The 23,284-nt window shown below is 38.5% G+C and overlaps 1 protein-coding gene across 1 annotated transcript; it reads left to right on the top strand.

Moving 5' to 3' along the window:
• Positions 1 to 4,372: 4,372 nt before the first annotated feature.
• On the top strand, positions 4,373 to 6,556 carry LOC145698507 (uncharacterized). Its single transcript, XM_081775707.1, has 3 exons — positions 4,373 to 4,727; positions 5,771 to 5,841; positions 6,373 to 6,556. The coding sequence occupies exons 1-3, from the start codon at positions 4,611 to 4,613 to the stop codon at positions 6,554 to 6,556; spliced, it is 372 nt and encodes a 123-aa protein (XP_081631833.1). The 5' UTR covers positions 4,373 to 4,610.
• The last annotated feature ends 16,728 nt before the right edge of the window (positions 6,557 to 23,284 follow it).

Genomic DNA, 23,284 nt, shown 5'->3' with positions numbered 1-23,284 from the left:
TTCCCCATTCCGATGATTCCCAGTTTTTGGATGACACCCAGTGAACCGTGAACAAGCTTGTTGACAATCCTTTTTATCGGGAGGAAAGAAGGTTGTTCTACAGGAACACCTCGCTCTTGTCAAAAAACAGCAGGTCGTTGAGAAAAACGATGCCAAAAAGCGCGGTGAAGATAAGCCCAAACAAACTATTGTTGAAAAAAAAGTCCTTTCAATCAGCGAGTTTTTGGGCACTAGAACTTCTTCCAAATGTGATGTGACCCTGAAAATTTGGTAAAAAAAGGGAAGAACTCTGACCCTGCTGGATCTTGTTTTGCTTATTGAAGGAGAGAATCGTTCAGATCTTGCTTCGGATAACGCCTGAACAAGTCTTGATAAGCTTTTTGCTTGTTCAAGTTGATGTTTTTAGAGAGCGGCTGGAACATGGCGAGAATCTCTAACACCTTTGTCCTTGGCACCGGCTTCTTCGATCCAATTCGAATCTCCAAATAATTTATAGAACCTTCGTCATTCAAATCGGCGCCGACAAAATCGAGCTTAACGGGGTTGCCTCTAAGATGTAACATCTTAATGTTCGTTTCAAAAGCTTCCAGCTTCTTCTTCTCGAGGATTGAATCGATCCCATCTTTTCTGAGAGCTAACAGCTTGCTCAGCACTCGAACAGTGACGAGAACCTTCTTAATACTTTCCAGGAGGTGGTTGAAATTCTGAAGTTTTGCAAAAATGAAATTTTCTGTGATTTTTTTTTGCCCAAAATCGGACTCTTCGAAGTTCGAAATCAATTTTTTGGACTCAAGATTCTGAAACGCTGCTGACCCTTCGATTATGAAAAAAAAACAAACAACTTCTTCCTCGAGCTCTTGAACACGCTCATCGATAAAGCACCGCAGGAACTCAACAAGCTCGATCGAAAATCGTGTCAAGTTTGAGACGCTTATCACAATTGACGTCCATCAACGGGATATTTTCAACGATATGGTTTAATTAAAAGTCCGCTTGCCGAACGATCCTTCCCATTCCTTACCATTCCTGCTTGATATATACGGTATATAAAATAACTGAGCTCGGCAACCTGTGTAGAAAACCTGAGTCAGGCTTTGCGGCTTCGTTCGGTGCGGGTTTTCATCTTACCTCTTCAAAACCTGACTCAGGTTTTCTACACAGGTTATCGGGCCCAGATATACGCCCTTCAGGATCCGATCATCTGATAAGCCACCTTGATAAAGAGTGAAGTCATCTTCTCAGAAGTTTTGTAGTTTCGGGAGATGGTGTGGATGATCTTGATCGAGTTGATCGGATTCGGGAGGAGCTCTTTATTCCCATTGGATTCGCGTTTTCAGAGTCAGGGCCCTCGTTTTCTAGCGCTACTTCTAGTAGTTTCTCCCCGATGTGGACTTCCTCCAACTGAAAATACAAAAATTAAAAACGGATACGTCAAGCCCGGAAAGCTTTACGTGACAAATTTGACGCAAAGCTGCGCCAGATTCGCCTCTCTAAAACGCGCTGTTTTTAGAAATTGCATAATTTTATCTTTTCAAAATTTATTTTTTTTTTCAAGTTAAAATTCGCAAATAGGCGGAATGTGCAAAAGATCCTTGATCGCAGGTTTGGCAAGTTAAAATGAGAAGATCATCATATACAAAATTTATATCCGAGTTAAAAATTATTCCGAAACGAGTTTCGATAATTTTTCGACTAAAATTCGCGAAGAAATATTCTTTCTTTCCTCAAGATAACAGCGTTATCAATAATTTGAAAACCTGAGTCAGGGTCTGAGAATATTTAAGTAAATAATAAAGGTTATTCTAGCAAATCGAGTGATAGGGGAGATGCCAGCGATCATCGGCGATGCCTATCTCCGTGGTCTGCTCCTCCATCTTTTCCAAAGCCAGAAGAAATGCGTGCGACGCCCGTCCATATTATTCCGACGCTCTTCCTGGGAAAAAAAACAGTTTTTAACGCTTTTTTGACAAGTCAAGGCGTTCTCGGATACATAACAAGTTTAACTCTTATCTAACAATAAAAAAGGCGAAAAGAATATTTTTTCAATCGAATGAAGATGAAAACCTGAGTCAGGATTTTAAAAATACAGGTTTTCTCCATATTTTTCTGGTCCTGACTCAGGTTTTTTACACAGGTTGCCGAGCCAAGTTTTAGCCAAAAGAGAAAGTGGTGGCGCAAGCCAGTTTTTTAGCCAAAAAGAAACCCGAAAATTTTAGAACTTTTTTTTTGTTTGTTTTGGTTTTTGAAAAAAGTTGTCTTTTCGCGTCCCGTTAATCGAACAAAACAGCAGCTTATGAAACACTCATGTCGGGGCGATTGAAAATGCACGAGGGAGGTTTTTTGAACTTGCCAAAAATGTCGCAATATCCGGCGGCGGCTCAATTATCGTGTTTTATTTGATTGAAATTCGTGGTGGCGAAACGCGCCTAATAAAATATGCTAATTCTAGCCAGATACAGGCGCGCTTCTCAGTATTTTATCAACGAGTTTTTCTGTTAGACACGGTCACTTTTTCGAATCTCAAAGGAAAGAACTCCTTTAGTGGGAAGACTCCAAAAACGATTTGAAACAAAATAGGGGTCCCCATTTTAACGAGTAAATAATTCTGTTCACTTTTAATTTTAACCCGTTTCCGAGCGCTAACTGTGTGAAGGCAGTACGCCAATAGTAAGGCTGGATTTCGAGCCTCAGGGCAGGTTGTAGCATCCTGAATGCTACGCGCTCGGCAACGGGTTAAGGGAGTAGATATCGCAAACTGGATTTTCGAGATGATTTTTCTTTTCATGGTTACCCAAAACATGGTTAAACATGGTTAAAAAACATTGTTACCCCCATATTTTTTCTGCTCAAAATACGTTTTAAGATATTATCTAAAATCTGTGAAAGCCAAAATGTTAGAACTGTCAATATTTCTGCACGTTTCTATGCAAATATGGCATCAAAGAAAAAACAAAAGAAAATTTTGTGAAACTTTCATTTTTAGGGTTCAAAGTTTCTATTTAAAAGATAAAATAAGGGTGTCAATATTTTAATTTTTGGCGAAAAATTATCTTGAAAATCACCATTTATGATGTTTACCCCCTTAAAAAGGATTATGCCAATTTATGGAAATGCATTTTTGGATAACCAGTAAGAGTCTTACTGTAAGACTGCTATATTTGGCCTACCGGCCAATCAAAACCCTGATCCATAAAATCACTTCCATAAATTTTTTTAACCCCCTAAAAAGCAATTTTATCACGAAAAAAAACTGTTTTTTTTATGAGCACTTGGGTTCTGATATTTAAGTTGACATGTTTACTTCCAAAACAGCGAAGAAGCAACAAATTATCACAGCTCATAAATTTTCAAGAGCTCAAATCTCCAAGAAAAATAATTTTGTTTTTCGCTGACGCAAGAGTGGCATTTGCTCCTTAGCCGCGCTTTGCCGGAATAATTTTTATAAACAAAGAATCCTGATTTTAATCATCGCCGAATTCACTATCACCGGCTTGGAATTATTATTTCTCCCTGGGGTGATTAAAGTTTTTTTGTTTATTGCCATTTCTTACGCTGGTTTATTTTTTCTAAATTATGATTTGACAGAAGGAGATTTATTTATTTACAGTTACAGAGAAGATTCAGTAAAGATTCAGTCCCTAGAAATAAGGAAAGGAATGAAAAATTTAAAAATACCTTTGTTGCAATGGAAAGTCATTAAGGGCTCGTCAGCTTTTTTCAAAAAAATCAAATTTCGGAATTTTAAAATTCTGACTCCGGAAATGGATTCTACGGGCCAAAAAACGATTTTGGGCTTCATTTTTGGGGTCTATCTCGACTCCTTCACCCCCAAAATCGCGATTGAAAATTGGACTTTTTGCCGAAAATTGACGAATTTGCCCTAATTTTGGCAAAAATATTGATTTTTCTTTGTCAAATCATTTGCATCAGATTTGTATATATTTTCTCAATATTACGAGAGAATATTCAGAAAACTTGACTTGAAATCGACATTTTTACGACTGGACATGGCATCATAATTATTAGTCTCCACAAAGTCACACTTTTTCAAGGAATATAACGTTACCTGTAAAAACCGACCAAATTCCATATTTTATCAGTTCAAATCTTATAATTAGTATGTCTCCTCCGATAGATAAAAAAGGAGCTACAAAAACTGAGCTCAAAAACCTGTGTTGAAAACCTGACTCAGGCTCTAAAAGACCAAAAATAAAAAGCCACGAAGCGACTTTTTTTAAATAAAGCCGCGGAACGGCTTTTCATTTTGACTCTTTCAGATCTTGACTCAGGTTTTCTACACAGGTTGCCGAGCTCAGAAAAGATAAAATCACGTGTTTGAGAAAGCGAGGAGCTCAAAGTTAACGATCCTTTATTTTTCCTTTGATGAATAGGCTGATCAATAACTGTAAAAGCAGAAAGAGAGCCCTGAAAGTGATTTGTTTTGGTAAACACGCATTTTCACGAATTTCGACAAGAATCGATAAATCGCCGAAATAAAAATTGCCGCGTTGATTTTTTACGATCGAAAATCTACAGCACCAATTTGCGAATAAAAGTCTTAGACAAAAGGCTTATTTATTCCTCAATCAGAAAAAGAAAAAAAAAAGAAGATGAGAAGCAGAGGAATGACTTACAGGGATTTGCAGAAGGCATTTGTCGGATGTGCAGTGGTCATTACAGTCATTGTTTATGTTTGGGCGTTCAATATCATTTCTTCTTCAAATCAGGTAAAAGAAACTGGAACTAGAATCTTCTTTTGGTTGAAATTTCATGGTGATACTCTTATTTTCTTAAATGATAAAGCACATTTGGCAAATTTACTCATCATATTTTCGTTTGAGAAATCCTAACCCTAATCCTAACTGAAATCAGCAATTAAGCAAAAAAGATTTCAAGCTCAAAGGTATCATTTTGAAATCTTCAATAAGAATTATTTTTCAAGAACCGCGTTAGCGATGATTTTCCCTTAAAAATACCTGTATTTTATATTGAGTTCGTTTTATTGCAGGCTTAACGTTTTCGGAACAGAAAGTCCATCATCAGAGCCGATTGCTTGTCTTGAAGAAAAGAGAACTGTTTTATATTATGTATTTATATACCTAGGTAGTATTCTTTTTAAGGTGACCGACATCGTTCACCCAATTTTAGAGCTAATTTTTGAAATAAAACCGAGTTTTTTTGCCGAAAAATAAAAATTTTTCTCAGATTTTTTTTCTTTTTTTTCACAAAAACCCTTTTTATAATGAAACTTCAGTGACAGATTCCCTGAAAAACATTCTAAGGGGACGATTTGCCAAATGTCTTAAGAAAGATCCAGTTTGAGCTTGGCAACCTGTGTAAAAACCTGAGTCAGGGTCTCGGCTTTTATGTCTGTTTCAGAGAACCTGACTCAGGTTTTCTTCACAGGTTGCCGAGCCAAGGATCCAGTTCTTGATATTGAACTCTATTTTTATCCCATTTTTTGAGTAAAAAAGTACGGTAAAAGGGAATTATCAATTTGGTATGCTCCACGTGCATTTTAAATAGACTCCTACCAGTTCTCATTAACCGCAGTAGGTCCATAAGTAGGTGGGCCGAGCAACTATTCTGTACCACGCTTGTTTGTTTATTTCGCAACTTTCCGCGTTTTGCGTTTTTTCGGCGTTTCTGAGAACGTGTAAGAAAGCTGGCAAATGCGAAATGACGGGCTCAGGGCGCAAAAATCCGAAAAATGTTACACTTGGCGCAGAAAAAAAGAGCCTTTTGCACGTCATCTTACCGTACACTTTAGCTACACGTCCGCGCCAAAACCGCTAATCAACAGAATCAAAAGCCGCCCTCGTTAACGAAAAACGACAACAGGTGAGAGTGCCTGATTCTAAAACCGACCGGTCACGTTCAAGGAAGAGCACATTTCAGAAACGAAAATTATATGAAATTTGGAAGTTCCGAACTTCGAAAATTAAATATTACAGGGGTCCCCGGAAAAGGGAAAACGTGGTGCAGTTTTCGGCTCGGCAACCTCTGTAGAAAACCTGATTCAGGGTCTGAAAGATCCTTTATGAAAAGCCGCGTAGCGGCTTATTTAAATAGTAAGCCGCTCGGCATATCTTACCTATCTAATCAATTTTTAAATTTTTTATCTTTCAGACACTGACTCAGGGTTTCTGCACAGGTTGCCGAGCGCAGGTACAGGAAGAGGATCGAATCGACAAAAAAGCGATAATTTTGACCAAAAATCCAACCAGACAAAATCCAATAGAACTCTCTTTTGGCAATCAGTTAGGGCGGTGCTCATCCGCTCTTACAATTTATCAGTGGAACTGTTCAGCCGATAGTTGACTTTATACAAAACAATTGTAAAAGAAAACACTTTCATTTTCCTTTATTCAGTGAGCCCGATAGTGATAAGGAGTCCTTATCGCCTGAAAACGTTCCTGCAGCGAAAACGGCCGAGCAAATCCCGGAGCAGCCAAAGTCGGATCAGTTCAGTTACAGAAAACAAGTTTTGAAACGTGCTTGTTCTGTTTTGCACTCAAAAACGGCTCAAAATATAGTTCGATACAGTCAAAACTAATTTATTACAATGGCCAGAGTTTATCAAGATTTTAGATTGCGACACCCTTATTTTTTCGCTATTTTGGATATTCTAGGAAAATTTTTCAATTTCGAGTCAAAATTTTTGTGAAAATATTTTCGAATAGAAAATTCTGGCCTTCAGAAAATAAAGATGAATGTTTAAGCCTTTCATTGGCAAGAGAAAATAAGGGTGTCACTATGTTAATACATAGCAAAAAAGTCTATCCCCTTAAACGTGGCAATCGCCAAGTTCTTACTCAAAAAGCCATACCAACACAGGATTATCCACGCAACTTTATACCGTTACGGTTTTGCGGCACATATTCAAATATTTTATAACAGCGCAAAATATTTATAGTATTACAGAACACGGCCATTAGTGGTCTGGAGAAAAACAAACGCATACGTCAGTTCAACGGAAGCGATCAGCATTTTTCGCTAAATTTTCGGAACAAACAGTTTTTGACCGAAATAACTGCAAATTCTGCTTTTTTTGAAAAAAAAATTAAAAAATCAAAGAAAAAAAGAAAATGAAAAACTAATTTTCTAAGATTTTCTAGATTTTTTTCGCCAGGTGGCGCTGTTTGTTATTGGCCAATCAGAAGCCAAGAAATTTTAACGAAAGAAATAACTGCAAAAAACCAGACTTACTGTATAACAAGGCTCTTCGTTTAAGAGCCTACCTCTTATTCGAAATCTAGGGTTCTGATTGGTCGATTTGAAACAGCGCCATCGTCTGTCGTCATTTGCTTATGGTCGGGTCTTTTGGTATTTTTTGTCGTTTTTTGACCCAAATAAAACTGTAAATGGCTTTTTTCTAGAGAAATGATAATCCAAGAAAACATTTTTTCCCATCACGATGCAATTTTTAAATTTCCAAATTTTGACAGTTTGATTTTGAGCCAGATTAAAGTTGAAAGAGTGAAGAAAACGGGAACGTTTGAGGAACTTGTCGCGCTGCACCGACTTATACAAGACGTTCATGTCAAAATTGACGGACTGGCAGCGACGGACGACTGTATCCCCGAGCGCTATGGAAGGCGAGGCAATCCTGTTTTCAAAGTTGAGGGGCCGGCTTTCAAGAACTCAGGAATGGATCTTGATTCGCGGAAAATGCCATGATTTCATTATTCTCAAATGGTGGCGCTGTTTGATTATTGGGCAATCAGAAGCCTTGAAAACCATAAATGAGAGAAGTAGAGAACAAAAATCATTACAGTAAGGCTCAGCGTTTGAAGCGAAAAATTAGACCATTTTTAAATTTCTTATCTTCTGATTGGTCGAAATTTCAAATGCGTGAATCGACCAATAAGAAGCTATAAAATTTTCAAAATTTTTTTTAATGATAAAAGATTTGAAAACTTACGATTACGGCTTATTTTTACAAATAAATTCGCTTTAAAGATTTCCAGGCTTTTGATTGGCCAATTTTGAAACAGCGCCACAACGTGTCAGAAAGTGGCGATTACTACTTTTTCACGAGTGAAATCAGTACTTTCGAGTATTTTCGCGAGTCAGAAATCCAATTTCTTTTGAAATGCTGGGCGATGTGTCGGAAATCGCACTTTTGCGCTTCATAAAATCGAAATTGGCTCGACCTTTTAACTCGACCGCGGATTAGATCCAGAAGAAAGGTTCAGACGGGCTGCTCGTCTGTTTGCCTCCCAAGTGCGGAACAACAAATTACCAGAAAGCGCTGGCTCCGTTGAAGGTTAATTTCGATGGAGCCGCGATGAAACCGGTAAGTTAGAAAGAGGTGGTCTCGCTTTATCGCTAGCAATCTATTCAAGTCGACCGTTCCTGAAGACTTCCATGCTCCTTCGGTCTATTCCGTCCTCCCCAGATTGGCCCATCTTGAGTTCGAAGATAAGGATTTCTTAGTGAAGGGCTCGCCAATCAGATTTTTCTTATAGAAAGCGCTTACTTGAGATATTTTTTAACATAGGTCATCCCCTTGTTACCAGGATAAACGTTGGCGAAAATCTGAATTTAGCAGGATAAACCCCAGGCAAACTTGCCCCCATGTTAGCAGGATAAACTTTGGCAAAAGGGCTCATTGTTAGCAGGGTAAACTTTGGCACTCAATTAACAGGGTTGCGTGAATCATCAGCGCTCGCCCAGGGCGTGACGTAACTGTTAGCCCGAGGAGGACTCAACCTGCTGGAAGAAAATGCGAATGAAGCAAATCTGCTTGAAATACAAGTGAACAATTTTATGTTATTAATTTTAATTTTAATATATAATTTTTTTTTAATTAAAATGGGCCAAAAAATAAAATCCCTGTTCCTGTCTCTGTTCCTGTTTACAGGATTCCGAGGCCATTCATTAGATCAAGCGACTTCGGTGAAGTATAGCCCTTATCATTATAGAATATAGGGACTAATATCTTATATATCTAATATTGGATATAATATCTGCATCATTGCTGACCTGAGGTCAAGTTGGGGTTACCTGGGATCACTCGGGATCAACTTTGGAGATTTTTCTTCTTGAAAGATGGTTAGAGTCCGAAAAGGGCCAGGTACGAGATCACCCCGTTATCAATAGTCAAAATAAAGCTCAGCTTCTGAGCTTTCTAATACAGTATTAGTAATACCGTATAATGTGCCTACCAGAGTTTCAAATTTGCTGAGTTAAGTGAGCTGAGACTGCTCAGTGATTTTCAAAAGTGAACTGATCTCCTCAGCTCAGACGATAAATTATCGTCGATAATCATTCAGCTCAGCTCAATGATTTCAACACAATTTTACTACTAAAATACAGTAAAAAATAGCTCAACTCAGCTCACTCAGGTCAGCGAAAATAAAGCCAAATTTGCAACTCTGGTGCCTACCCTCCTAAGCCCTAAAAATAAATAATTTAAAAATATGAATAAATATCAAAATTAAAATTAATTATGATAAAATCGTTAACTTGTATTAAATACTGAATTTATAAATATATATTGAAATTTTCAAGCAGATTTTATGAAGATATTTTTCATTGGCATTTTCTTCCAGCAGGTTGAGTCCTCCTCGGGCTAACTGTTACGTCACGCCCTGGGCGAGCGCTGATGATTCACGCTACCCTGTTAATTGAGTGCCAAAGTTTACCCTGCTAACAATGAGCCCTTTTGCCAAAGTTTATCCTGCTAACATGGGGGCAAGTTTGCCTGGGGTTTATCCTGCTAAATTCAGATTTTCGCCAACGTTTATCCTGGTAACAAGGGGATGACCTATGTTACTATATTTCTCATTTAATTTTTTTTTTGATAAATTAATAATTTATTAAGAATGCTTAAAATTAAAATATGCATCACTTTAATTTTAACCCCTTGACGCACCAAGGACCCTAAATATATTTTTTAACCCTGCCCCGCCAAATTGTTCTCAGGAGGTTGGTAGAGAATGCTGCATGTCATTCTAATATGTCATTCTAAATTTTTTAACCCCTAGACGTGATAAGGACCAAAAATTTTGCTTTTGAAATTTTTCAAAAATTAATAATAATTTATTATAATTTGCAATATAAAATACCTTAATAAATAATAATCTTGGAAATAATTAATTGCAAATTTTTGGTCCTTATTGCGTCTTGGAGTTAAACTATGACTATGAGGAATTCCGAATGAGATATTTCAACTTGCAGCATTTTTTATCAAATCAAGATGATTTGATTTGACAATCAAGATTCGGCGAAAACTATTACCAAAACATCAAAATCCTATTTTCGAATCAAACAGAAACGGGCGAACTTAGGCACCCTCGGTTCAAGAGGATAGCCTTGTTAATTAAAATAAACGTGAGTTGTTGATTAGTGATTGTTTTTTCAACTTGAAATTGTTCGTTTTTGACGCTTCTATTTTGTTTATTTTGCTTTGGCGAGTCGTGTTTTCAGCGCGGTACAAATCGACGATGAACGTACGGAATCCCTTTTCGCGCCTCTATTCGGCATGTTTTGGGATGAGAGCTTCGTTAATTTACCTTTATTGAATTGATCAAGGCAACATCGCCGGATGAGTAAGTCAAAACAAACCTGCCGAGTCGCTTGCTTCAAGTTCTCATCCCATTTCAAGGAACGACAAGTTCAGAACGTTTTTGAAGGAGGATGGAAAAGTCGACTGGCAATCTGATGCCGATAATTTTGCTCATAGGTTCAGGGTTTGAATTTTGTGCAGTTCAAAAATGAGCTGTTTTATCTGTGGTTATAAATCAGAGCGCTCTTCTTTAATTGTAGTTTTCTGATTGGCTAATCGAAAAATGATGGCGCTATTCTATTTTACACCAATCGAAAGATCTTTCTCATGAAACCAATCAGAAAGCGGCAAAAAACTCAAAATACGATTTGATTGGTCAAAAATTTAGCGCCATCTTCTGGAGAAATAGTGTTTTAGTTCTTTTAAAGAGTTTAACTTGGTGGCGCTGTTTAGGTTTTGACCAATCAGAGGTCCTTTTCATAATAATTTCCAATGTTTTCTTAAAGTCGGTTATTTGTTATTTGACCAAGATTTCGTCATGAAAAGCACCTGAGGAGATAATCAAAAAAGCTTATGACACGTTCCATTGACTTATGTCAAAAATTTTCCCCGAAACAAAAGCGCTATCTTTATTATCCTTCGCGCGCGCATAAGAACGCCTGACCAAATAATGACAGATAAGCTTCCCATCTCTCTTAAGGAGGTAGTCCTCGCTTTTTGCGATTTCGGCACTTTTTGAACAGCGCTCACACAAATTTGGGCTTATAGAGGAGGATAAAAATTTCTGTTTTAGAAAGATCCATCCCAGGTCTAGAGTTGCCACTCAACAATAGAAAATTTAATTAATTCCGTAAGGAGCTAGAGAGCAATTTACTAACATATCTCCGCCGAAATCGTCATTTTGACCTATTTTTGAACACGCGTAGAACAACCAAAACACAATCGAAAATTTGAACCCTATATAGTTTTAGAAAGCTTATACGCTGGTCTAAAGTTGCCATATAAGAAAATTTAAAAATTAAAAAAAATCATTTTGTAATACAATCGATCAAACCTTGAGTCTCAAAAACTTAAAAAAATAAGTTTTTGAAAGAAGGTTTATCATATAAAACCTTTACACAAGAGATATTATTTATAATTTTTATATTCTAGAGACCATTATAAATAAAGATAAGACAGTAATTTTAGATGAAAAAGTCAAAAAAATTCGAATTTTTCAAATTTTTCATCAAAATCTCACTTTTCAAGTGCGATTTTGGGGGCTTTCCTCTGGCATTTGAAAAAACTGATCAACACAAAATTTGTAGCTCTTTTAACGAGCTTTTAGAATCTGCAAAGAAAATTTGAAAATTCGGATTTTATCAAAACCGAGGACTACCTCCTTAATATTTAAAAAAAGCGCTTGAAAAAGTCTCTTCCAACCTAACTTTTAACTAAAAAGCAAATTCGGAAATTTCTCAAAATTTTAAAGCTAAGCTTAGCTTAGCTAGTCGATTTTCCTGTTAGCTTAACTAAGCTAGGCTAAGCTTAATTAATTTTTCGGACTTTGTTTAGTTAAGCGAAGTTAAGCTTTCAAATTCTTCGTTTAGCAGTAGTAAGCTAAGCTTTTCAAGGGTAAGCAGAGATAAAAATTTAGCTCAGCTTAGCCAAGATAACAGATTTAAACCAAAGCTTAGCTAAGCTGTGCTAAATTTCCCATTTTTAGGAATTTTGGCTTAGCTAAGCAAAGTTTACCCTTTTTTAGAAAGCTTAGCTAAGCAGGCAGCTAAGCTACCCTAGCTTTGCCCTTTAAAAAGTTTAAACCCTTTTAAAAGGAAAGAACATGTGAAAAAGTACCACGATGTTTACTTCAATCAGATAGCGCCATTTGAGGACGCTGCGAATCCGCCCGACCACACGCGGAATGTTACTTTCGGAATCGGGTCGCCGATAAGCGTCACCTAAGTAAAATCTGATAAGGCGCTTCTTTTCGAGACCCGCTCGTTAGAGGCGTTTATCGAGTACATCGCCAACAGCAAAGATCAAGCCGACTTTAATTGGCACTGGAAGTCGTTCTTTTGGCACTGCGCGCCCTGCCACTTGAATTATGAGCTCATTACTCAACTTGAGAATGCAACAGAAGAAGGGCCGCTCGTGCTCAAGGAAATTGGAGTCGATCAATTCACGCATATTCCAGGAAAGAGTTCTGAATACCAATAAATGTAAAGATTTTTTCTGAGCTTTTGGTTGGTCAAAACAAATTTTTTCTACTGAAAGCTTCTTTGATTATGATTTTTTCCATCCGAAGCTCTGATTGGTCGATTTTTCAACCAGAAGAACTTTGACTCCGCGGTCGGCCAATCAGAGTTTTCGATGGAGAAAATTGTTATCAAGGAAGTCTTGTGTAGAAAAAATCAGTTTTCACCAATCAAAAAGCTATATAAAAAATGTTTTAAAAGCTACTTTTCGTTCTCAGAAGAATGATGTCAACCCTTCTAGTTGTCATTACTGTAAATAGCTTCTTAGTGGCTCGATTATGCTTCCATTTTGGGCCTTGTTCAAAATATTATGAGTTTTGTTCATCTCCCAGAATTTCATAACCGCCTCTTCTATCTACTTTAGAAGAGAAGTATACACTCTTGGCGGGGTCGAGCTAATCCACTTGGTTTTTTTTGTGTTTGTTACAAAGGTTTGAGAGCTCGTTGTATTTCTGCTCCCGTAGCTTCCAATTTCAATCAAGAATTCAATCTTCAATAGAAACGTTGTCCCAAATACAGTAGCCTTCCAAGAAGAAGTACGGGTTTTTGAATCACAGGAGTTATCACGAAACAAAATTTTTCATCAAGTTTTTCCTAAAAATTGGTAGCGACACCCTTATTAATTTTCCTATTAAAATTTTTTTGGCGAGATGTCACGAGTCGAAAAATAATACAACAATTTTGGTCAATTTTTAAGTTTAAAATTTAATCCAATAAGATGCCCGCATTTAGGCGGTAGGCAAGTCAGATTTTAGAAAAAGAAATATTTATCGAATCTTTGTCGACTCGAGCCGCTGCACTTATTCCTGCACTTGAAATTCAGAAATTCGGATTATTTTATCCTATTTTTTTCTGAAAATCTTCTATAATTTTTGGTCAGTATCAGATATTTTAACGTTCAAAAGAAGACAAAAACTGCTTGATCTTCTTATTGATAAATTTAAATAAGGGTATCACTATATTAGCATTAAAAAAAATCCTGATTTCATGACTCCTGCTTCTTTTGAAAATCTGATTATGAAGAGATTAGCTAAGCGTGTTTAAAATGATTCGTGGAGCAATTAAGCTCCACTCAAGACGATGGATGTTTATCGGATCACCGCGTCGATAATAAATCCCAAATACGGCATAATAAATTATACTTCGAAAACAGTTGATTTCGCCGCTCGTGTTGACGCTCACGCGATTCAATCAGCGAATTTGATTAATTAGTATTCAATTCAAAACGTGACAAAATAATTAGCGGTAATCAAGAAAGAACTCGGACTAAAGGGCAGTATTCCAAGTCCCCGCTCAAGAAAAATGGACCTGAGTTCTATTGGCAAAATGTTCCGAAGAAAACGATTCAAGGGATGGTTCGCTAAGCATAATAATTGTTAGTTTTTCCGGTATTAAGAAGCTGATTGGCCAAAAGAGCCAATACAAGGTTCTTATTGGCTCATTTTTCGCAGTATTCAAGCCTTTTTATATTTATTTTTGGACTAAACCAATTTTTGGAAGTGAATTTTTGTATTACCAATAAGATTGCTGTATTTGGCCTACCAGCCAATCAAAACCCTTTCCATAAAAATCTGTTCTGAAAATTGTTTCTACCCTATTTTTCATAAAAAGCAATCAGAAAAAATAATTTTTTTTTTGGATTTTTTTATTCTGATTGGCCTACATTATTAAACAGGTGGCGCTGTTTCTGTTTTTTTTTCAAAATTCTTTTAGAGAAAAGTTGTAACCAAATATTTTCGCCGTAGATGGCGCTGTGAACAAGTCAATAACCAATCAAAAAATTAAAATTATCTATGGTCCATAGCAGGGCTGGCAAATTAGGGTCCTAACAGCCGCACTACCGAAAAATTGTTAGGGTTCTAACTCAAAATTAGTGCGAATTAGTGCGGCATCCCCGTCCTACCCGTCCCATTTTTTTTCCTTGATATTTTTTCGTCTATTAGGACTGAATCGCCGCCCTAACCGTACTAATTAGGAGGCTCTTTTTCATCATCCAATCGGCGCGCGATTCCCACCAGGCGCGGAGGACAAATTGGTGGAAGATTGAAAAAAGAATGGAGCTGAATGGATAAGAAAAACGAATGACCCGCCATGATTGGCGGACCAATAAGCGCGCGCCTCTTTTAGGACGATTTTAGTGCGGCTTTTTCCAACTCGTACTACTCGCACTAAAAAGTTATAAAATGAGAGTTAGGGTTCTAACAATAGGGTTCTAACTCAAATTAGTGCGGCTGGCGGGACCCTAATTTGCCAGCCCTGGTCCATAGACTATGGAATATTTAAGCGGCTCTGATTGGCTGATATTTCTCTTAAATGATGGCGCTGATTTTTTTACTAAAAATACAAAGTTTAGCACAATTTTCAATGTGAAACAGAATTTTGCGGCTTCTGGTATAATCTGTCTCTAACACAAAATATCAACCCCTCTTGAATTTACCATCAACAAAAGCCGCATGTGATGATGCATGAACTTGTCAATGTGCTTGAGCGCTTGATGCAGCTTGCGAACCAATTTTTAGAGATCTACCGCGTCTACTACGAGGACTTCCTGCTTGGGGGCTACTCGATCGAAAGCGTGTTGCAATTTGTCGAGGCTGGGAAGGACTCGTTTCAACCCGCTTCGCCGGAATCAATCGCAAAGTCGAAAGCGGCTTCGCAGTCGATGAGAAGCGCTAAAGGACTTAGCCTAAAATCGGAAGCAAATCTCTGCCGCGATTCGGCCTAAATTGAACCTAGTGTCACGTTGGGGTTTCACCTTCCGTTAAATCTTTTTCTCGCACTCTTCCGAGGCTTATCATTTTATCTCTAAAGCCACTGTTCGCCGAGTACAATTATTCATGAAATTTTACAGGAGTTTAAGTCTGGTAATAATTTTTAATTCAAACAGTAATCTTCAGAGCTGAATAAAAAAAATGAAGATTTCAACCAATCAAAAGCTAGAATTCATTTACCAAGCCAGCCAATCAGCTGGCAGGATGCTACTTACTCTTTGCCTTCTGATTCATCTTGTCGCAATATAAAGGCTTTTGATTGGCTTAAAACTAATATGAAATTTTTCCTGTAAAAACAGTAGCGGTAACCGCTACTAGCGGTTAGTCTTTTATCGGGAATACTATTCTCTTGGATAGTAAGCAAAATATAAACACGAGTCATAATAGCTTTGTTTCAGGAAAATTTTATGTAAATTTTACGCCAATCAAAAGCCTTTATCTGTCGAGTAGACGAATCGGATGGGAAAGAATGGGTAGCATTCTGTCGGCTGATTGGCTGAATTGCAAAATAAAATCTACATATAATTTTAGCCCGTCCATTTTATTGGTAAGAATACCATAACCCTAAATTTCTTCAACAAAAAAACGTGATTTCAAAATAAAAATTAAACCCTTTTTCTAAATCATCACATTTCTGAAACAATCGTGCTCCCCTCTGAGGTTTATCCTTAAATCTGCAGACAAAGGTGCTCTTAATCCACTGTACCTGTTATACAAATATGCGCCTCTTAATTTGATACTTGGTCCACTGTACTTTGATCTGGCCGAATAAGCCTTATTCAGCTTGAATTTGAAGCTCTAGCAGCTGTCTTAAGCTTATTTATTTAAAATGACTGACCTACCTATTTTTGTTGGTCTCCGTTAATTACCTTGAAAATATCTTCCTTAGAGTTTTATTATTATTCTGTTGTTTCTTCATCAAAATAAATCATTGTTTAAATAAGAAAAATTAACTATTTGACCTGGATCGGTAATTAGTCGGAGAGGCGTCTGGAACCGACAAAAAAGTTTGAACCAATCAGAAGCCTGGATTCGGCTGACCGGCCAAACAGAAGCCGAGTAGCCGCCCAAGTAAAATTTGTCGAATTTTTTGGTTCAAGACACCACCCTTTAGTCCAACATTCTTTACAAGCCTCTTCTTCTTTTCGATCCCGCCGTTTTATGATCAAGTCCCGTACTTACCCCGTTAGAGCGCGCCTCTCTCTCAGCCCTTCCAAGCCTTTTTTCTACCTCAAATCAGAATGATCAGTGTCCACTTCCGGCGCGCTGTCCAGATTTCTCTTGCTCTGTATTTTTCTTCTTTAGCACGCAAGTCGCCGGTCCTGCCCAAACACCAGCTTTTGCTTTTTTCTCCAAAATCGTATTTTCTTTCCTTTATTTTTTCAAATCGCTTCAGAAGTCAGAAATCGAGGAGAAAGGCGGAAAATTGTCGTTTTCAATTTTCAATACAGCGGCAATATATTTTTCACAGAATTTTATTAGAAAAAAATTTGTCAGAAAGAGTTTTTTTTTTGAGAAAGGAATGAATCAGGAATGAAATTTCAGGGTTTTATAAGGGTTTTTTATTGGTGTTTCTTGTTGGTGTAAATTTCCTCTTTTTGAAATGCTCGTTTCTTGACCCATTCCGGAGCAGATGAGGGCGAGACCAAAGGAAGAACCCTGAAATTCTTTTGAAAACCTTGAACAGGTTTATTTTGGCTTACTCTGTTGGCGGAATAAGAAGATACATCAACGCACAGGCAGCTGTAGTGACAATCAAGTCGTTTTTGCCGACTTCCTTAAGAATGAGATCGAAGAATTGCTCACGGTTGGATCATATTTACGTCTTTGAGAGCATACATCATGAAAATATGAGTCGACATGTCGTAGAAAACTCCGAGCCAGATTTCAATCGCGCTTGAGCCGTTGTTTTGAAACCAATCGTAGGAGACCTAAATGATAAAATGAATCGCCTACCGAAGATTTAACGTAGTGACACCCTTATTTTTCTGCTCGAAATCCGCTTCAATTAAAGATAATGAGTCTTGTAGTTCCTTTGAATTTCAAAAAAAGAGAATGAATTAAGGATATCACTACGTTAAACTCATCATAAACGCTGAATTTCTGAATAATGATCTGCACCCCTTACTTACCCAGTATTGAAATTTCCTCGAAAATTTGCCGACATTCCAGCGAATCAAAAAGTAAAGATGCTCGAGCATATGAAGCCCCACGATGATTGGAAATTTACGAGTGTAGTTATACGCAAAAGCTGTGGTTACCACATCGTGGAGAATAAAGCCTAGTCTAAATATAAGATTTATAATTAAAAAGAAAAATCGCTTTTCACCCAATTTTCTCGACGAAATCGAGCGGCATGCATTTCGCTCCAGTGAGAAGAAGTCCATGCGCAAAGAACTGATATCCTTCGGCGAAAAATAAAACTTGTGCTAGACTCGGCCACGTGATCGCTGACGAAATCGTCGAAATGATATCGCCCATTTTTCTTTCTCTCGATTTTTTTTTGCAAAATTCGACGTTTTCTTGAATTTGGGCCAACTTTATTTAAGAAATGATTATGCAATCGATGCTTAGTAAATAACGCTATTTGCAGGCAAAGTTCGAAGTCTGCATTTATGATGGTGAATTCTTAATTATAATTCTTTCCAAATTTATCGGATAAGCATTTTCCGGGGATTTCAGTGGGACAAATCAAAAATGAAAGTCATCCGAGTTTTGAGGTTTTTGGTGAAAATAGCGAGCAATAAAAAATGCGAAATTTCCGGAGATAGCTGTTTGTATAACGAGATTTTTTGTTTTTGCGTCTACTTTCTGGCATTTTCCTAGACCCAAGGACGCTCTTAGAATCAAAATACAGCCTTGAAGAATATTTTTGTTTTGAAGGTTACATAAAATATTCTTCTTCGATGTGCTTGTCAGTTTGCTAAGAATTATTCTTTTCAAAAAAAGTTCGCTGAAAAATTACATTCTTTATCATAAATTTGAGCCTAATTTGACATTTATTCTATATTGTTAAAAACAAGATGCTTGCATCGCTAGGCTTCCATCGCGACAAAGTCCCTCGATCTTGAAACTAATTTAATACGATTAATGAAAATAGCAAACGCAGCAGGCCCCGTTCTCTCTTCCGAAATTTCACAAAAGCACCAAAAGTACTGAGAGTTTCGATTTCAATGCGGCGCCTAAAAACGCTTTTTCGCGGCGGAGATTGCCGACGTTCCATGCCTTTTAGAGGATACGCTTCTGATGGTTCAAACGAAAACGATGAAAATTTCGCAAGAATTGAGAAAAATCGGAATAACCAGGGATTTTCGGATCAAGCTCCTTCTGCTCCAGGGTTGGAAGATTTCCGGAGACAGCAAGCCGGAGCCGAGCCATCTTTGAATTCTGACTTGATCGGGCAACTCTTGAATGGGAAATACAAGGTGCTGCGAGAGCTGAAGGAGGCAAGACTCGGGAAAATTTACTACGTTGTTCAAGACACGGAAAATGGTGAGTAAAGGGCAAGAATGGGGTTTGAGATGGGCCATCTCTATCTTATTTCTGTGGTCATATGACACAGTTTTAGAAAGCCCAGCTTTTGTACTTTCCTCTGGGTGCCATTTCAAGGGGTCTTGCCCGCAAGGCAATTCATGGGACCTGAAGCCCCGAAATAGGTACTAGATTCCTTCAAACTATTTTTTGATGCCCGTCCGGGCTCAAGAGTAGTCAATTTTCATGTATTTGGAAAACTCAGGCTCTGAGCTTTCAGTAAAATCTGGAAATTCCGGGAAATTCCGTTTTTGAGTTTTCTCTATCGGGGGAAGCTAGAAAGTTTGCGAAGGGCCTGGTTGGCGCTTCAAAAACTTTTATTTGATAGATTATACAGTTGAATGGTGGGTGTAACTATTAATAAATTCAAGAAATGACCGGTTTACCGACTGGTTACTGACCCTCTTTCGAATATCGGCAATAGTACATTGCCGCTTCAAACGAATATAAAAAACGCATTTCTTTCAGAAAACGAATTGAAGATGCTAAAAGGAATCGGCCTTCTCGGACCCGACCAAGAACAAGACGCAAATTTAGAAATTAACCTGCTCAAACAACTAGGAACGTTTCCAGTTATCACTCATAAATCATTTATGATAAATGTACAAATGATCCCACGCAAAAAGTTCAATATTGAAAACAAAATAAGATCACGAATACGTAGTTAAACTGCTGGACGATTTTCGGTTTACCGCTCCAAATGGACTTCGATATCATGCTTTGATCCTTGAATACATGCCTGGCGGTGATCTGGCTCAGTTCTTTGAGAAAATGCTCAACAACGGTCAGTCCAATTCTTTCAGACGTTTGAGATGACCTGTTTGTAGAAGGCACTGCAAATAAGATACCGTGGGCTCAAAATGATGCTTTACGAATCTCAGCCCAGCTGGTTTTAGCGATGAGTCAGTCAGTACTAGAGAATCCTTTTTTACTTGACTTTTAGCGTATATTCACGGAAAAAACATCAAGCATCGAGATATCAAGCCCGAAAACATCCTCCTCTCTGCTGATGGACAACAAGTAAGAGTATTCAAAAACAATTTTTTTTGAAGTTTAACTCAGGTCAAAATCGCTGACTTCAATATTTCGCGAGAATCAAAAGAAACGTTTATGACGACTGGAATTGCTGGAACAGATCCTTACTTGGCTCCTGAAATGATTAATACTGACGGAAACAGTGCTCAAGTTTCTTGTTCTCAAGATGTCTGGGCGCTTGGAATCATTTTTCAGATGTTATGTACTTTCAGGATCGATTTTAAAAAGATTTTATCGCAAAAACGAATGTAAAGCTTTGTAAAATCGAAAAAGACATCCATTTATTGGCAGAAACGCGCTTCAAACAATGAATAACATCGTAGGCAAAGTGCAAAGACCCGCAGAAGTGTTTTTCCCGGCGATGGAATCTTTGATCCGAAGATGTCTTGTTGTTAAAATCGGCGAAAGAGCAGAAAGCAGGGTTCCAAATTTTGCCAAAAATTTTTGAATTTGAGCGAGCGATGAGCGAGCGGGAATTGAGCGAGGGCTGAGCGAGCGAGTGCCTGAGCGAGATTTTTCAAAAATCGGCTGAGCGAGCGGAGCGACTGAGCGAGCGACGTTTGAGCGAGATCTGAGCGAGGTCTTCTAAAGGAGAAGAATGTCTGGGGTCTCTCTGATCCACTAGCACTCTATGAGTCCTAGTGGTTGATGCTGCACTTGCTGTCGCTTCTTCGGGTACTGCTGGTTTCTGCTGGATAAAAGAGAGTCAAGTTGGTTTTGTCGGTTTTATTCTACTCAATTGTAATAATCCACTAACAGCAAAGTGCACGCTTTATATAGTACAGAAAAGGGAAAATAAGAACAGTCGAGAAGCTCCTTGATCGGGATAGATGAATCTTCAAGCTTCTTAGAACAGCGATGGAATATTCGAGTAGATTCTCCAAATGATTCTCCTTCGTAATCGTGAGTCATAGTGAGTAAGGGTGTCCAGAATGTTCCAGGACCTTCATCGAATGAAGTCGATTCTCAGTCACTGATGAATCAGGATGAGATCTCAAGCTTTGTGCTCACCATAGGTGGCGCTAGTGTGTCCCCACTAGAGGTCACTAGAGAGCTATTCATGAGTGTCCACTACGTGGCGCTAGAGAGCTGACACTAGGTGGGGCGCGAGAGCCGACACTAGATGGGGCGCGAGAGCATGCACCAGATGGCGCTGTTTCAAGCGAGCATCAGCTCAGTTATGCTCTTGCAAGGTATATGGATGGATGCACACTTATAGCAATGATCTAGAGTTGAACCGGAAGCGAACCGGAAGTCACCGGAAGTGAACCGGAAGTCATCTAATGTCACCGGAAGTAACCGGAAATGATCACAGGCGTTTGCTACGGGCAAGAGCGACTCTTGCCTAACATTAAGAGGGATATTCTCCCTATCAGGTCTGAGCGAAATCTGAGCGATATCTGAGCGACATTTGAGCGACGCTCGAGCGAAAATTTTAACTAGTTCAGACATTCAAATTTTGCCCAAATGTCGAGCAGAAATCGAAGCGAACGCGAAAAATTTTTGACTCCGTCAAGCGTCAGGGTGGAACGTTGGGTCCGGGCAAATCGGGCAAAAAATCGGGCGGGCAAAAGTCGGCGCCCGGCCAAAGCGGGCTGGCAAAAAGCCGGGCAGCGCCGACAAAGAAAAAAAAATGTTTTTTCAATTTTGTTGTCCTAACGTTCCACCCTGCCGAGAAGGTTCTTACCACCGACAAAACCGACAATGTCGCATTTTGGTCTTAACCGATTTTTGGCAGGTTTTACAATGAAAAATTTATATAAAAAAATCCATGACGGTAGACACAGCTGTCACAGAATTCGACGCGCTCAGAAAAGAGCCTCAAATAGAGCCTATGTATTTTTTGATCATCAGAGATTCTCCTGTCTCTCTCAAGATTTTAATTTTTTGGTATAATCAAAATCAGGCTAGCCGCAAAACATTCTTTGTTAACCTACTCAACAGTTGTAGACGGTGGGGAAAACCCGACGACCTAACACGCCAACTGGATATTGTAAGTTAACATAGCCAATTTATGGGGATAGTCTAATTGTTGAAGTAAGCGGTTTAATAATGGCTGTAATAATAATAAAAAAAAGAAATATGGTAGCTTTCGTTGAAGCTTGGGTATCGATGAAAAATCAGGCTGACCGAAAAATATTTTTTATGAACTCACTCAACAGATGTAGACGGCGGGGAAAACCCAACGACCTAACACGCCACCTGGATATTGTGAGCTAACAAAACCAATTTTCGAGTGTAGCCTAAATTTTCAAAAAATATAGGGTTGACGTTAGTGGATTTCGGCGAAAATAATTTTTTATTGTTACCAACTCAATGGTTGTAGACGGCGGGGAAAACCCAACGACCTAACACGCCAACCGTATATTGCTGGCAACAATACGTTAAAATTATTCGCAGACTTTATTAAAAATTCCCTCTTTTGAGTAAATTCGTGAATGAAAATCCTCCTCATTCATTTGCTAACAACTAAAGAGGTCTTTGATCTCGGCCAATAAGCGCGGAGAATTGGCTAGTGAGTAATAAACGTCGCTCAAGCGTCGCTCGAACCTCGCTCAAGCGTCGCTCAAACCTAGCTCAGGCGTCGCTCGGACCTCGCTCAGGCGTCGCTCAAACCTCGCTCCAATGTCGCTCCAGCCTCGCTCAAACCTCGCTCAGGTATCATATTTTTTAACCTTGAGCGAGCGAGCGACTGAGCGGTTCTCTATAAAAATCAGTTGAGTGAGCGGAGCGTGAGCGATCGCTCGCTCGCTCGTCGCTCGCTCACGCTCAGATGTCGCTCAGCGCTCAGCCAGAATTGGAACCCTGGCAGAAAGTGCTGCTGCTTTGATGACTCATCCGGCCTTGGTCAGTTTGATCGAGCAGTTGAAGAATCGCATTCCACCGGTGAATCTGAGTTTTGGACTATCAAAAGCTGAGACGACGTTGATAATTAACGAATCGCTGAATCGAGAAATCATTGCTTTGAAGAATGAAAACAGAAAACTTTCTGGCGAGCGTGATTCTGCAAAAAGATTGAAAAAAGAAAACGCGGATTTGAAACGACTCAACAACACGCTTAATAACGACAATCATGGCTACAAAAGGCAAATTCAAAAGCTGAACGACGATCTCGAAGAAGCGATAAAAAGCAAAACTCATGCCGAGCAAGAATTGGAAATTGTTGGATCGTTTGGTGCGTTAGAGGGATTTGGGCA

This window comes from Oikopleura dioica, chromosome 2, assembly GCF_907165135.1.
Source record: "Oikopleura dioica chromosome 2, OKI2018_I68_1.0, whole genome shotgun sequence".
Classification (NCBI taxonomy): Eukaryota; Metazoa; Chordata; class Appendicularia; order Copelata; family Oikopleuridae; genus Oikopleura; species Oikopleura dioica.
The sequence above is the reverse complement of the archived record's forward strand: the minus strand, read 5'-3'. Positions and strand labels throughout refer to the sequence as shown.

Excerpts from the sequence above, each read along its gene's own strand:
- LOC145698507 (XM_081775707.1), top strand. The coding sequence starts at position 4,611 with ATGAGAAGCAGAGGAATGACTTACAGGGATTTGCAGAAGGCATTTGTC. Across the intron at positions 4,728-5,770 it reads TCATTTCTTCTTCAAATCAG|CTACACGTCCGCGCCAAAAC; the intron begins GTAAAAGAAACT and ends CGTACACTTTAG. Across the intron at positions 5,842-6,372 it reads TTAACGAAAAACGACAACAG|TGAGCCCGATAGTGATAAGG; the intron begins GTGAGAGTGCCT and ends TCCTTTATTCAG.